The sequence below is a fragment of the Cavia porcellus genome, unplaced genomic scaffold, assembly GCF_034190915.1.
Source record: "Cavia porcellus strain 051 isolate PalLab524CR breed Dunkin Hartley unplaced genomic scaffold, mCavPor4.1 scaffold_22, whole genome shotgun sequence".
NCBI lineage: Eukaryota > Metazoa > Chordata > Mammalia > Rodentia > Caviidae > Cavia > Cavia porcellus.
In genome coordinates, this window is record NW_026947505.1 from 33,733,092 (window position 1) to 33,746,599 (window position 13,508).

The following is a 13,508-nucleotide window of genomic DNA, read 5'->3' on the forward strand; positions in this document are numbered from 1 at the left end:
AACTGACCAAGACCACAGAAGTCAAAATCACCTGGATTTGTCACTGGTAGGAAACCAGAAGGAAAGCCATTCAAAGAATTCTGCTACTTTAAGGAAGGATGGAGGCTGTGTTAGCGGTCATTCCTCCCATGCGGAACACAGAAACATCTATAACAGGGCTTCTTGCCAAATATAATTAGGGTCTCTAAGGAAAGCCCGAGTCAATTCTCAAAGGTACTAAATGGGAAGCTACTGTCAATCGCAGCTGTAAGCTGCCATGTGTTGCTTTCCTCCGACATCTACTCACCACTGGGTCAGCACTGTTGCTGCCAACGTGCAGAGATCGATTGGTCAGGTCGAATCCTCCAAAACTGCAAGTTCTCTGTGGAGAGCAAAGGTCAGAGCAGGAATATCCCAGTTATTCTTAGGTCAGCCAGCTGCGCACAACCCAACCCATGTCCCCTGTGCAGGCCATCGCGGCATCACAAAGACGTGTACGGGATGAAGGCGGAAAACGAGAAATGATGAGGGAAAATCCACATGGTTCATGGCGGAAGGAAACTTCACTTACGTTGCCCATTCACAGACCACCGGCATTCTGCCTTCACCAGGGTTCTAGAATCCTCTATGCAAAAGACAACTAGCTTTTAAAACACAAAATAAAGAAAAAAATTCCACAAATTTAGTGCTATAAGACTTGTTGTCTCTTAGCATAGATTTTCTCCTTCCACTTTCATTAATAGCAGCTATAGACAGTATTTGATGGTGGAGTCATCAGTGGTCTTGGAAACTCAGCTGTAAAGTCCTCTGCTTGGCCACTGAGAGCAGGCTCTCCTAAAAGACATTTGTTTTGTCTACTTTCAAGTCTCTGAGAAGGGGGAAAAGAGGTTATGTTTATTGTAGTCCAATCAGGTCAAGAGGGTTACTCACCCACTGCTTCCCTGGCCTATTGCTGATAACTTTCCCATCTAACTGCCCAGCTGAATTAATTATAACTCTTTTTCCTTACTGAATAAAGTGAGGGCACTACATTTGCCCAGAAAGAAAAAGACGGATTGAGTGACTATTTTTGACCACATTGTTTAAATTCAATAGGAAAGATGCTGATGGTATAAAAATGAATGAGGTCCAGGGATTTAGCTCAGCGGCATAAGCACCTGCTTTGCAAGCGCGGGGTCATGCCTTTGATGCCCGGTACCACAAAAAAAAAAAAAAAAAAAAAAGAATATTTTATCGTCCATAGTTGACTTTAAACTCTGTGGAACTCCTTATATTTAAATGGTTTTACATGTCTAGAACTTGGATTGAGTTTCTGTTGTTTTTCTAGCAAAAGCCACTCTTGTTCCTAAATGACCCCTTCTCAACACCCCCCTCAGTGATCTTACTCAAGCAACTGGTAATAAAAGTTGAACAGCAGATTTGGGCTTCAACATTTCCTATCATCTGTGCATCCTATGGTTCTCAGTGCACCTAACAGCTATTGAATGGAAGCAATGAACAGAAAAATCACAAAGCATACTCAATATATTACTTATTTACCATAAATATACTTTAGACATATGATGCCTAATAAACAAATATCGTATTTCTATTTTGTTTTCACCAGATGTGATAAAAAATACAGTGAATGCTGCTGCTTAGTACTGTGGTAGACAGGCAGGCTATAAAATATTACAGTGTGCCCTTACCCATTTTATTCACTAGATCTGGCACCATGATGTTTCTGGCTATTTGCCTAGTAAAAAACGACCATGAGAGGTAAATGTTTTGAATTGATTCAGAACTTCGAAAGAGCCTTGGGAATGCAACTGAAGATCCTCATGAAAGAGCACTTCCAGAGCAGCTTCAGAAAGCAGCAAGAACAATGGCATAAGCGGATTTGAAATAAGGGTGTTTTGAAAGGATGAGTGGAACTGAATCTTTTATTGTTAAAATTTTTTAAAATTTAAACATTCAACATAGTGAATGTTTTGATCATACCTCATATATTAATTTACTGTGCCAAGAAAGTAGAAGCATCCAGGGAGGGAGACGAGTAGGTTTTCAAAGTTCCACAAGGCAGAGGAAAGTTCTGGTTCTACCACTTACGTTCTGCATGATCACAGATGAAATACCAAACTTTCTAAGCTTTGGATTTTGCATAAATGAAATAATACTTGCATTGTCTGTTGGAAGACTTCCAGCACACTGCCGGGTATAAAGCACGTGTCCCATAGTGTTGGCTTCTTCCAGCTCCTCTCACTATGGCTATGCTGACAACTTGGTAGCTCACCCAGACAGCTACTATATTAAAGTCTAGGCATAGACAGTATTATGAACATGCAAATGGAAAGCAGGAGTTCGGCTCTGGATCTTACTATCTTGAAGCTCAAGTATAAAACCAGAGGACCCCAGGAAAAGCTCACAATGGGAACAAGGAAGGTATGGCACACAGAGGGCTGGGAGAAAAAAAAAAGGAAGGTGCCTGGGGACCACTAGCATTCAGTATATGTCACAAAGATATTCTGCTTTATCAGGACTATTGCTGCTGTTTATTCTTGACTTGTTTAATGATCTGACTCCACCTTTACGTTAAATTATCAACAGACAACCTGTTTTCCTTTATAGTAAATATAAGTAGAATTTCACTAGTCTATAAAAAGAGAAAACCTTCTCTGTGAAAACACCACATCATCTAACCAAGGTACAGTGTTATGACCACATCTCAAAGAAAAGCTTAACATTAACTTTCCTTTTCCAGCTGATAATGCAGAACAAGTTTCCTCATTTTTGCAAAGGCAATGACTTTATTCTAGTTCCTTTCCTGTGACTCAAGGCTTCTTAGACACAGTATGGCACACAGATGCCTGATTGCTTTATGATTTTTCAAGCCCTTACTTTAAACGACATCTATTGTGGTACTGGAGCCCCATACATTATTTCTGATGCATATGAAACAATCAACAAAGAATTTATGTGGAAATTATGACTGCAATGAATTAGAAGTTTGTTTAAATTTTCATAAGCCCATTGTACACATTTATGCCAAAAATAAAAACCTTAAAATGAAGAACGGGTTGGTTTTTTTCACTATCAACTAACATCTCTCCCAGGGATAGCCTAAGATATTTGGAATTGATTCTTTTTTATTCATGAGACTTGACAAAGAATATAACAATAAAGATGCCTGAATGATTACCCATCTTCTTTTCATAAGATCAAAAGTAGCTCTCAAAACACACCTTGAGAAGAAAAACTATAAAAAGTGGTCAGTCAAAGAAAAATATACCAATCTTTGACTTTGGTGACCTATACAAATGAAGCATAAATGAAAATGCTTTCAAAAATTCATACATTTCTAATATAGATAATTATAAAAACATTTTAGATAGATGCTTGGGATGAGGAGAGCTAGTCAATGGGATGGTCATGCAGTGGAAAACATGTTTTGGGAGGGTTGAATTTAAAAATGGACAAAATTGCAAAACATCATGCATGTCTGTTCTCCCAAACAAAAACTGAATGAGTAATAAAAAGCAAGACACGAGATCATTTCCAGTGAATTCAAAGCGTTATCATTTCCCTGAAGTTTCATCAAGCAAATATGGCATTTTTGAAAGACAAAAGCATTAAGGTTGAAGATTAAAGGAAACTGCATACTTTGGGATACAATAAAGGAAAGACACGGCAAGGAGGAATGGGAAAGAACTTTTTAAATAAAGGAAGAAAGGAATTAAGATTAATCCTTTACAAAAACAAAGCTCTAGAGGTGAGGGTAGCTCAGCGGCAGAGTGCTTACTGACCACGCAGAAGGTTCTGGGTTCCACCCCCAGCACCACAGAACAGACAAAATCAAGAACAAAAACCTAAAAGGCAGCTCCTTCTTTCAATAAAACACTTACTTTCACTTACATTTTCCAGATATTCAGGAAATTAAATTTTATTTTCTTGATTATACAATTGTACTACAAGATAAGCTATGTGCAATTTTCTAATTTAGCACTGAATACACATTTTAGCAGATATTAAAGCCATCCAGCGCTGCCCAAGCTTGTAGCATCCTTTAAATATCCAATTTTACTGATGCTTGTGACAAAGATTACAAAGTACCATCTTTGGGGGGCCAGAAGGTGCTTAGAAACACACTAGCTCAGATATTCATCCTTAACATCACCAGAGGATTTATCACTGGGCCGCTATATCTGTTAACACAAATCTCATGATACAGCTTCTTGAGACAGCCCTAATGAAGTTACTGTCTTAATCCAGCAATAAATAGTCTGAGGGCTCATGAGCAACCCAAGCTCCTCGAACTGGACAAATTCTCAGGGTTACATGATTTAAACTCACAGCAGTGAGTCGTCACTTAGCAAGTTCTGTTCTATTAAACTCATGCCAAAAGGTTCAAAGGGACATAACACCTCGGAAGATTTTTAAAAAGTTCTACTGAGACTGGCACTTTGCAGAAGATTTGTGTGTCAGATAGACCAGAGGCTGAATGAGTCACAGAGAGAATTCTATCATTTTGAAACAAAAATAAAACCAACAAAAACCAATGTCACAATGTAGGAAGAGTCAGAAGCAAAGCTTTTGCTACCTAAGAGTAGTATTAAAAGTGTGGCCAGAATCATAAGTGTGAAAAGACAGAAAACAGAATCTCAGAAGAAATTCCATGCGTGTGGGAGTATCTGGGAAACTCAAGGCCAGGAAGGACCAATGATCCTTTTGGGAATAGAGAAGGTCATTTTAAGGATGGCATTGACCAGTCAGTCTTTATTTCCACAAAAGCAGAACCTGACTGAATGAATTTAAATTACAGTAATCATCAGGGGAAGAACATCCTATTCATGAATGCAGAGAACCCTGGGAAAAGCTGCTATGGAAGCATATTCTGTTCTAAAGCTCCTTTCAAACCTTTCAAAGGGACCCCAGCCAGCAGGCCTCCCCCGGGGGCGGGAGAAGCTAGGTGCCAGAGGACAGCAGTGCCAGCTCCTCCTCATCGGCACCACTTCACTGGGCTATTGTGCAAGCTAAAGTTAGGTGGGAATTCCACAGGGGAAAACGCTGCAATCCAAAGTAAGTTATGCCCTGAAAAAAAAAATTTTTTTTGGCCTGATCTCTCTGATCTTTCAGCATTAAAACTGGAAGACTCTTTATTTTTACAAGTAAGGACTTTCTGGCAATGTACAGAAAACTCAGGCTGCTGGTAGAGGACATTACTGAATGTCAATCCCTTTGTGCAAAAAGCTGAGAACATTCAATAGACATAGTAAAACAAAAGTGTTCTAATTTACTTTTTCCCTGTTAGAGTTAAGAACGTTCTACTTGGCCCTATTAATAAAGAAGGATACTTCACTATGTTCTCTAATTACCAATCTGGGGCTCTGAAGATGGTAAATATTCTGTGAGCTCTTTCCTATTGTTTGAATTAACTAAAAAAGCAAGTATTTCTTTTAAGAGTGAAAATATCCTTCTGCTTCGAATCAGCTCCTTTGAGGTCAAGTGATGTGATGGCTAATGATCAAGATGGCCACTCCTAGAGGTGGCCCAACCCTAGCCCTGTACGCTGAAAGCCTCTCTCTGGATCAGCTTCAATGTTTAGACTTAATTAAAAAGTCGGATGGCTTCCACAGGCCAGAGAGAAACAGAAAAGGAGAAAGCCGCTGCTGAGTGACCAGATGGTTAGAAACTGAAGATGATGGCAAGTGGACCCTAAAGGATTTGGCAAAGAGAGGGGAGGAAACCAGGCTCCACAGAAGAAAGGCCATGATGCTTGACTGCACATCACAGAAATGACAAGGCTGTCCTCACGACCGTCTTGGTGACTCACAGACTTCTGGTGGATTCTCAAGAGAACCCTTTTAGTACAGCGGTCCACTGTGGCAGCCCACTTCCGCTTTGCCTCCTCATCCTCCTCCAGCAAGCACCGCCTCAGGTCCTGCTTCTCGGCCTTGCTCAGGGTCCTGTCTGAGGCAGGACGCACTAGCTGGGTCAGGTTCAGGTGGCTGTAGAGACTCCGCTCCACCACGTAGGTGACATTGAACTCGCTGACCGAGGCGCGCCCGCGCGCCCTCCTGCCGGGGAAGCCGCAGCCGCCTCCCCCTTTGGCCTTCTGCCGGGGCAGTGGCAGGTCGCATGTGGTACCGTTCACTCCTTTTCTGGAGGGACGCTGGCAGAGAAAAGCTCTGGAACAGGAATAATTAGTATCCGTTTTCTTCAAGCGGATTTGCTTGCGGACACTCTGAACCTCCTCCAGGGACACCAGGAAGTGGTGCCTACGGCGATGGTTGTCATAGAAGAAAACACCATCCGTACTTACCCCATGGCTCAGGGACCCGAGGCCCTTCTTCATCTCTCCCTCTGTAAGCGAGCGGGACACTTTCTGGGCCTTCTCTTCTTCTGGGTAGGAGAAAAATGTCCCCATCTTCTTAGGGGGTTTAATCAGACCCCGACCGTCTCCTTTGCTGAAGGTTTTGACCAACTTCCGGCCAGCTCCCCAGGTATCCAGGCTGCTGGATGACGGAGATGTGGTGAGCGAGTCAGTGTCATCGTCAGGAGGTTTCTCAGGGGAGCCATCGATGATAAGTGGCTTCTTATGCACTCCTGAATAAAGGGCAGCCCTCTCATCCAAGACGGGGGCATTCTCAAACACAAGCTCTTCCCCACCTGGAGGGAACCAAAAGAGTTCTCAAGTGAATAAACTTTTGCATTCTCCAACAGAACTGTCTTTACATTCTCTGCCCTGATAAAGATCAAGCAAGTCCCACAAAAACAACAGTGCCCTCTCTGTGCATATCACAAACCTCTTCATAAACATGACTCCCACTTAAATGTGCATGTAACTAAGAAAATAAACAAACTGGGCTAATGTATGTTTCACCCAAACAATATTAAAAGGCTGTAATGTGCTTGCTTCTCCTTCTATATATATAACGGTAAACTCAGCACCTTCAAAGATCTATTTAAAAAGGCATTTGCAAAGTGGACACCAGTCATTATTACGATATTCCTTAGCTCCAGTTTTTAGGTACAATCTGCAGAAGCTCAGAATCAGTCTTCCCCCTTCTGAAAGGCCCTCCTTTATGCTGGCTCTGGTGGCTGTTATAGTTGGCATGTGATGGATGCCATGTGGCTGACAGTGATTTTTTTTTTTATTAGTATGTATGCCATTTAAGTGAGTAAATCTCCAAGAGAGTCTGGGTGGGGAAACCCCCAGGGGTTAATATCTTGCAAATGTATCTGACAAATGTTCTCCAGTCCACGGGTCAAACACAAAAAGTGAGGGAACTGGGTGATCCCGACTAGATATTCCCACCAACTCAGACCCTGCCTGAAGCAGCAAGGGCATTTAAGGGCTCTGACACGCAGGCAGCTCCATGGAGTGTTCTACTTCCTCTCAAGGATTCCAGCTCTGTAAGTCTTCGCTGGAACCAGGTAGCAGCCAAGCCCTCCAGAGCCCAGTGGAAAGGCCTGCACTTACTGGCAGGAATACTGAGTTCTTTTCTGCCTGTGTTATGTGAACAGATGTCAGAAAAGAAGTAGGTCAAGCCGTGGGTGTAGTGATCCCAACTGGCTGCGTCCCCTTAGTTATAAGGAAACTTTGGAGCTTTGCAGCTTTCTACCAGCTGAATAGTGAAAAGGAAAAAATACAAAGTTCCTTGGAACAGAAAGACAGCATTAAACATAGCAAATGGAACAGGGGTGCCAGTGCGTGGGTAAATGTCAGAGAGAAAGGGCGAGGGGACAATGTAATCTGAATAATAGCAGTCCTTTAAAATTCAAAACTAACTCCCTCTTCCATTTGATGGGAAGTACAGTTAAAAATATACATTAAAAAAAAACAAAAACTGCTACTGATCCAACCCAAGATCAACTTCACATTCAAGTCCAGGAAACAGCAGTGGGAAAGGGAGGGAAGTGGAGGAGATTCAAACTGTGTCTGTCCTAAAGTACATTCAAGACTTGCTCAGGGGTCTTTTAGGAAAATTTAAAAGCAGGGTTCAAGGTCAGAGAAAATTTAGCCAGAGCATGTGAACAAGTATCATAAAAGCTTCTTTCTCTGTCCTTGGAATACCTAATACAGTATAGAGAGGAAACGTCCTAGTGTTGTTACAAGTAAAACTAGCAGCCTCTCCCAGAGTGCCTTAGGGAAATGCACTCCACTTCCAGGAAAAGTCAATGAATCAAGACCTGAGGTGCAGCCTGACTGCAAAGTTTTGGATCAAACCAGTCAAACATGGCCATGGCCCACGCCAAGCTAGGTGTCCCTGGGCACAGGTGAAGACCCTGAGTGACCCACCATCTTGAGGTCTGGTAGAGCTACACTGGACACACTAAGGACTCGTTACTCGGCAACAGTCGGGCCATTAGAGACTATGGGGTTGTCATCAGAGATTGCAATACCTCTGTGCTGCATTATATTCAAGTCTGGTATCAGCTGGGGCACACATATCCATAACATATGTGAGTCTGTTTTCTAGTTCTGCAAAGTTGGCACCTTGTAAGGAGTCTTCAGGGAAAGGTATCAAATGCACCTGAAGAGACTGAAGAGCCTGTGCCGAGCCCATGCTGAGGGATGTAGAGTTCTGGCTTCTGTAGATTTCTAACTAGTCACCCGAACTTTCAGCCTTGTCCTAGACTCCTGGGACTCAGGGCACTACTCTCCCCATCTTCCCTGGGCTCACAGACATAACTATCCCACTGGAGGAGCAGCCACGATATGCTTACTGCATCTCATTTGCTGAAATCAGTTTCACGAGAGGGCCTTTATATTATCATATGCAAGCACTCCAGTGGCGCAATCAGTGTGCAGTACTTATATTTTATCATATGCAGCTGGGATCAGAATACTGCAGGCAAAGTACTTCTGACCGGAGGAAATGGGATGACTTATTGCCAGAAACACAGCTTTGCACTCTGGATTCCAGCCCTGGCTGGGCCACTCACCAGCACCATGACCTTGGGCAATTACTTCTGCCTCTGAGTTTCATCTGAGATCATGCCTCCTTATCTTTATATAACATCCTCAACGTGGCTATTGTGAAGGCGACACTTCATGAAAAAGCCTGTGTAAGAGCTGGTGGTTCTTACCAGGTTAGAAGAGCTGGTGCACTCAGGAGAGGAGTTTTAATTCTAGGGACAAGGCACAGAAATAGACAGGTGCAGAGAGCCGACACGGCCTGAATTACATACAGCCCAGCTTCACTGTGGCAGTTACAGACTCAAAACTCAGGTGAGAAGGGTGAGGATGGATGAAGAACTATCACCATGTTGGCCTTCAAGCAGAGACACAGGATGTCCTGGGGCAGTCAAGCTGCCTGGACAGGATTCTGGGCCTTTTGCCGGCTGGCTGAGCAACACCAAGTAAATTATTTTGTCTCTTTGTGTCTGTTTCCTTCTTTGTGAATGAGGTTGGAGGAAGTGCCTGCCATTGGTAGGTATTCTGAGGATGGCATATTAAAACGAAGCATAAAACCTAAAGCGTTTAGGAAAGTGTTTGGCAAAAGGAATACGCTCAATAAATGGTAATTATTATTCAGACGACTCAGTTGGGCACAGCCTTGCAGGAAGTCAGTCCCAGAATCAAATCTCTGTGAATCCAAGGGCACTGGGGCAGAGGACTTGTTGGGACTATGAATCCTGACAGCTGTGGCAGTCTTTCCCATTCACTGGGTCTTTTGACAATAAAGAACCTCGGAGAGTTCCTTCATGCAGGGGTTGGAGAGGGTTATAGTCCAGCAGGGTATCCAGGCATGGCACAAAACAGACACCCTGAGCTACACACACACCTGGGGACAAGCCAGCCAGTGGCTGCCCAGTTCCCAACTCATCAGACCCTGGAGTTTGGTCTGCAACTTGAACTCAACCAAGTCCATTTTCCATCCATGATGCCTAATTTATATCCAAAATCTAGTGATTATTTCTACTTTTAAATGATCTCTTTTGCTATATTTTTTCCATTTTTTTTTTTTCCCAAGGAGGCCTCTCAGGGATATTGGGCTTAATTTATTCTGGCATAATTATGCAAATGAGGGTATTTCTGCATGTTTACAGCACTACTCTTGTGCAAAGGCTGCCCCAACACACTTGACTATCACGTGTGAAGGGCCTCCTGGGCAGTGGGCCCAGGACTGGGTAGCAGGCCCATTTTATCTCATTTATAGACAAAGCCCACCAATCTACTTGTTATAGCTGAGATTTGATTTTGGCAAGTACGTGTGAAGTTTGTTTTCAAATGTGCACTCAAGGATGAATGTTGGCAGTTGCGTGTGGTTCTCCCAACAGTTCCAACTGGCACTCTGTGCATGATTTCGTTAAGACCCGATGCGGGAGGAGAAAACCAGGGTGCATCCTGCAGTATGGATAGCACGGGTGACAAGCAGGTAGTAATCCATGTGTAAAATCACTGCACTCAAAATAAACCAAATTGCCATGCAAAAAGACATCCAAATGCAACGCTGGAATTCAGACAACTCCAAGTTATGACATAAGCCGTAAGACCCAGCTCACCTCACCAGCCTCCCCTTTTCCCCTTCTAAACCTCATCGTTGCTGTCATCTCCTCACCTTCAATATTATTTTAGAAGATTTAAACCAACTAATAATTACAAACACGAAAGTGTAATAACCAAAACCCTTATCTTGACACAGGAGGGAAAATTCAGTTCTCTATATAGCTTGGCTTGATTTATAAAGAATAAAAGAGCCTCTATAAAAATAATTTTAAAACTCCTAAGTTAAAAACTTGAAATTCCTCACAATGAAGATGTAACATTTTAACAAAAAAGTTTTTTAAGGTATAGTCTTTCCTGTACTTTTTTTCTAATTTGCTTATTATCATTTTCCAAACAAAAAAATGTTACTCCTTTCATTGGTCTTTTTAGGAAAATTTTATACAATGCTTCAAATAAATATTACTTAAAAGGGGAAAAAAATAAAAGTTGAGATTTAAAAGGTCTTAACCGCAATTCCAAGGTTACCTATTCATTACAGTGAATCCCGGCTGATGCCTCTTTTGACATTACTGTTTCACATTTGCAGCCAGCAACACAGCTACTAAAGATTCCCTTAGAATTGAAGGTCTTTAAAGCTCCATTTGAATTGAATTTGAGATTATTTATGAGAAAACAAAGCATGCTTCCAGGATTTGAAGGGATATTAAATGACTCAACTGTAAGATGTTTGTTCAAGATGGATATCCTGCATATCGAATTCATACTAAACTCACTGAGCAAGGACTACAGACCTTTTCAGAGTTACAGGCTTATACTAAGAAGTTATAAAGTTCATATAAAATACAACAAACTCGTAACTTTAGCTAGAACCCACTTGAGATTTCACAGCCACATACTCCCCTTTATCCGTCTTTATCATGTTAATTACCAAGCACCCAAATGCTTAACTCCAGATCCTTGTTTTACAACACACCGAGTTTCCCTGTGCTAATGTACAGAAAAAATTTCGTCAGCTGCTGCCAAAACTCAATACATTTTCCACTTGAAATCATGTTCATTTTCTACTGAAAAACAGACCCCGAGTGATTGCTTTTGGAATGACCAGGATGGAGTTAGTTGGCTTTTTTACCTTCAGTGCTGGGCTTTTTCATTTCTTCCACCCTAATTAGTTTCTTTCGGACTCTGCGAGTGGAATTCACCAGCTTGTGTAACCTCTTAAACTTCACCGACTCCTCAGTCTCATCATCCGATTGTTCTCTTGACTGGCAAAGAAACAGAGGAAAAGTTAATCCGGTGACTGCTCCAAGCCTTGCCCTGGGAGCTGGGTGCAGCTGGCCTCTCTGCCAATTTGATCTCACTCAACAGCGAGGTCAATGAACTCGGCCCAGCAACATATTTGCCCAACAGTTTCACAAAGTTCCCCTTCTCATCTTAAGGTCCAATTCAGTGCAGAGTGAAGTCCCAGGCACAAAAGCCTCATCTTTGCCCTTGACTGGCATGTAGGCATTTGTCACGTAGGTCCCTGAATCTTTTAAGACAACTCCGTGAGACTCTCACTCTGAGCTGGCCCTGTCATTCCAGTTACACTGCTGTGGTTTGGGCCAAGCTCTCCTCTGTCTGGATGCTGAACGTGGTCATCAACTACTTCTCCAAACCAAAATTCTGTTGACTTTTTCCAGTCCTCTCCTGAAAATCAAAACCAGCAGGCAAAAAAGGCAGAAGGATATAAAAAAGGCTTCTCCTGCCCCATTTGTTAGGACTGCCTGCCACATCACAGCCTTCCCTTCCCTTCCCTCACTCAGAGGGCTCCCAAGGCGAATGTGAGGACAGCCCCACATTCCTCCAAGGGGGACAAGGGAAAAAGCTGACCTTTCAGCCATATAGTTCAGTCCATATTCCCTAGCATCCCATTCCATCCTGAAGCAATTCAAGTATGCTCTGGCCCAGCTGTTTTCCCTCAAGTATCAAACATTACAGAGAGAGGGGAAAAAAATCTCTCTCTGCAGCAAAGACCCAGGCTAAAAACAATCCTTTCCTTGTGAACAAAATGAGTGTTTCGTTTCCAAGTCAGCTACAACATTCAATATGCAGCTTCCTCTGGAGTATCTATGCAAAATGTGGAAAAGCAAAAGAAGTTTCCTTCTGAATGTGCGTGCTGCCCAGGGGCTGGGTGCTTGGCCCAGCAGTATGGGAGCGTGCATCTTTGGCACACCCTGTGAAGCCAAGCACTTCCAGCTGATTGTGCACATCCCAACAACCTCTCACCATGTCCTCAAGCCTAGTTCATGAAATAGCAGGGAAAGAAATGACTCAAACTAAAAAGCAAAATAACAACAAACCACATCTCCAAATATGAGCCCCACAATGAGACGTTTCTCCCCAGAGCAAGTTCTCATTAATCCCAAGTTTATAGATAATAAAATGGGTATGCCAGAGTTAGCAAAGAATAGTCCAAAAGAGGAGCGGTAGAGACCATTCTAATAACTTAGGCATAAAAATGGTGCGCACTGTGAGGGACCAATTATTTTAACTCTATGCCTTTCTTCAAGGGATAAACACAACTTGCTTCCTGGCCACTCTCTCACTGCAGGTAGTGCTTGTCCTTTCTTCCAGTGCGACCACAAGCAACCACTCACCCACTAACGATTTTCATAAATGTATCAACAAGCCATCAGTATTTCTCAGTCTTCCCTTCTGGGAATACATGGATAGCTACACCCAAATTCTGTAAAATTCCTACCTAACATGTTGTATTACAGATTTCAGAATTAACCACTGGCTACCTGGTAAAGAAAAATGAAACTGGGGCTTCAAGTAACAGAGGAGGGATGTTGACAATTAGGCTGAGTGCATTTGGGTAAAACTTAAAAGGTAAATAAATAAAATAAGCAGAGCTCCAAATACATAATAGTACGTCTGGTTTGAATTTCACTTTTACTTGTCTGAATTGTTGATTTGTTAAAAAATGAAATGGTAGGGTGGTCAACCAGAGGAATGAGACCTCGGTTAACCCTCATTCTGGGTAATCAGCACCTGAATAACCCACAGTGCATACAATTACATGTAAACGTTTAAAAACACTGCACCCTCTGGATGC

The 13,508-nt window shown here is 42.5% G+C and overlaps 1 protein-coding gene across 7 annotated transcripts in view; it reads right to left on the bottom strand.

Moving 5' to 3' along the window:
• The window catches only part of Sash1 (SAM and SH3 domain containing 1), a 302,233-nt gene that overhangs the window by 24,243 nt on the left and 264,482 nt on the right, over nt 1-13,508 (bottom strand). For 5 of the 7 annotated variants that reach the window (XM_063233026.1, XM_063233027.1, XM_023563591.2 and 2 more), the window contains 3 exons: nt 11,541-11,673; nt 5,789-6,624; nt 287-361 (listed from right to left, as the gene is read on the bottom strand). In XM_063233026.1, the coding sequence (XP_063089096.1) occupies nt 287-361; nt 5,789-6,624; nt 11,541-11,673 (1,044 nt within the window). The remainder of the gene's footprint in view (nt 1-286; nt 362-5,788; nt 6,625-11,540; nt 11,674-13,508) is intronic. The other 2 variants (XM_003466347.5, XM_013148845.3) reach the window with 1 other exon arrangement.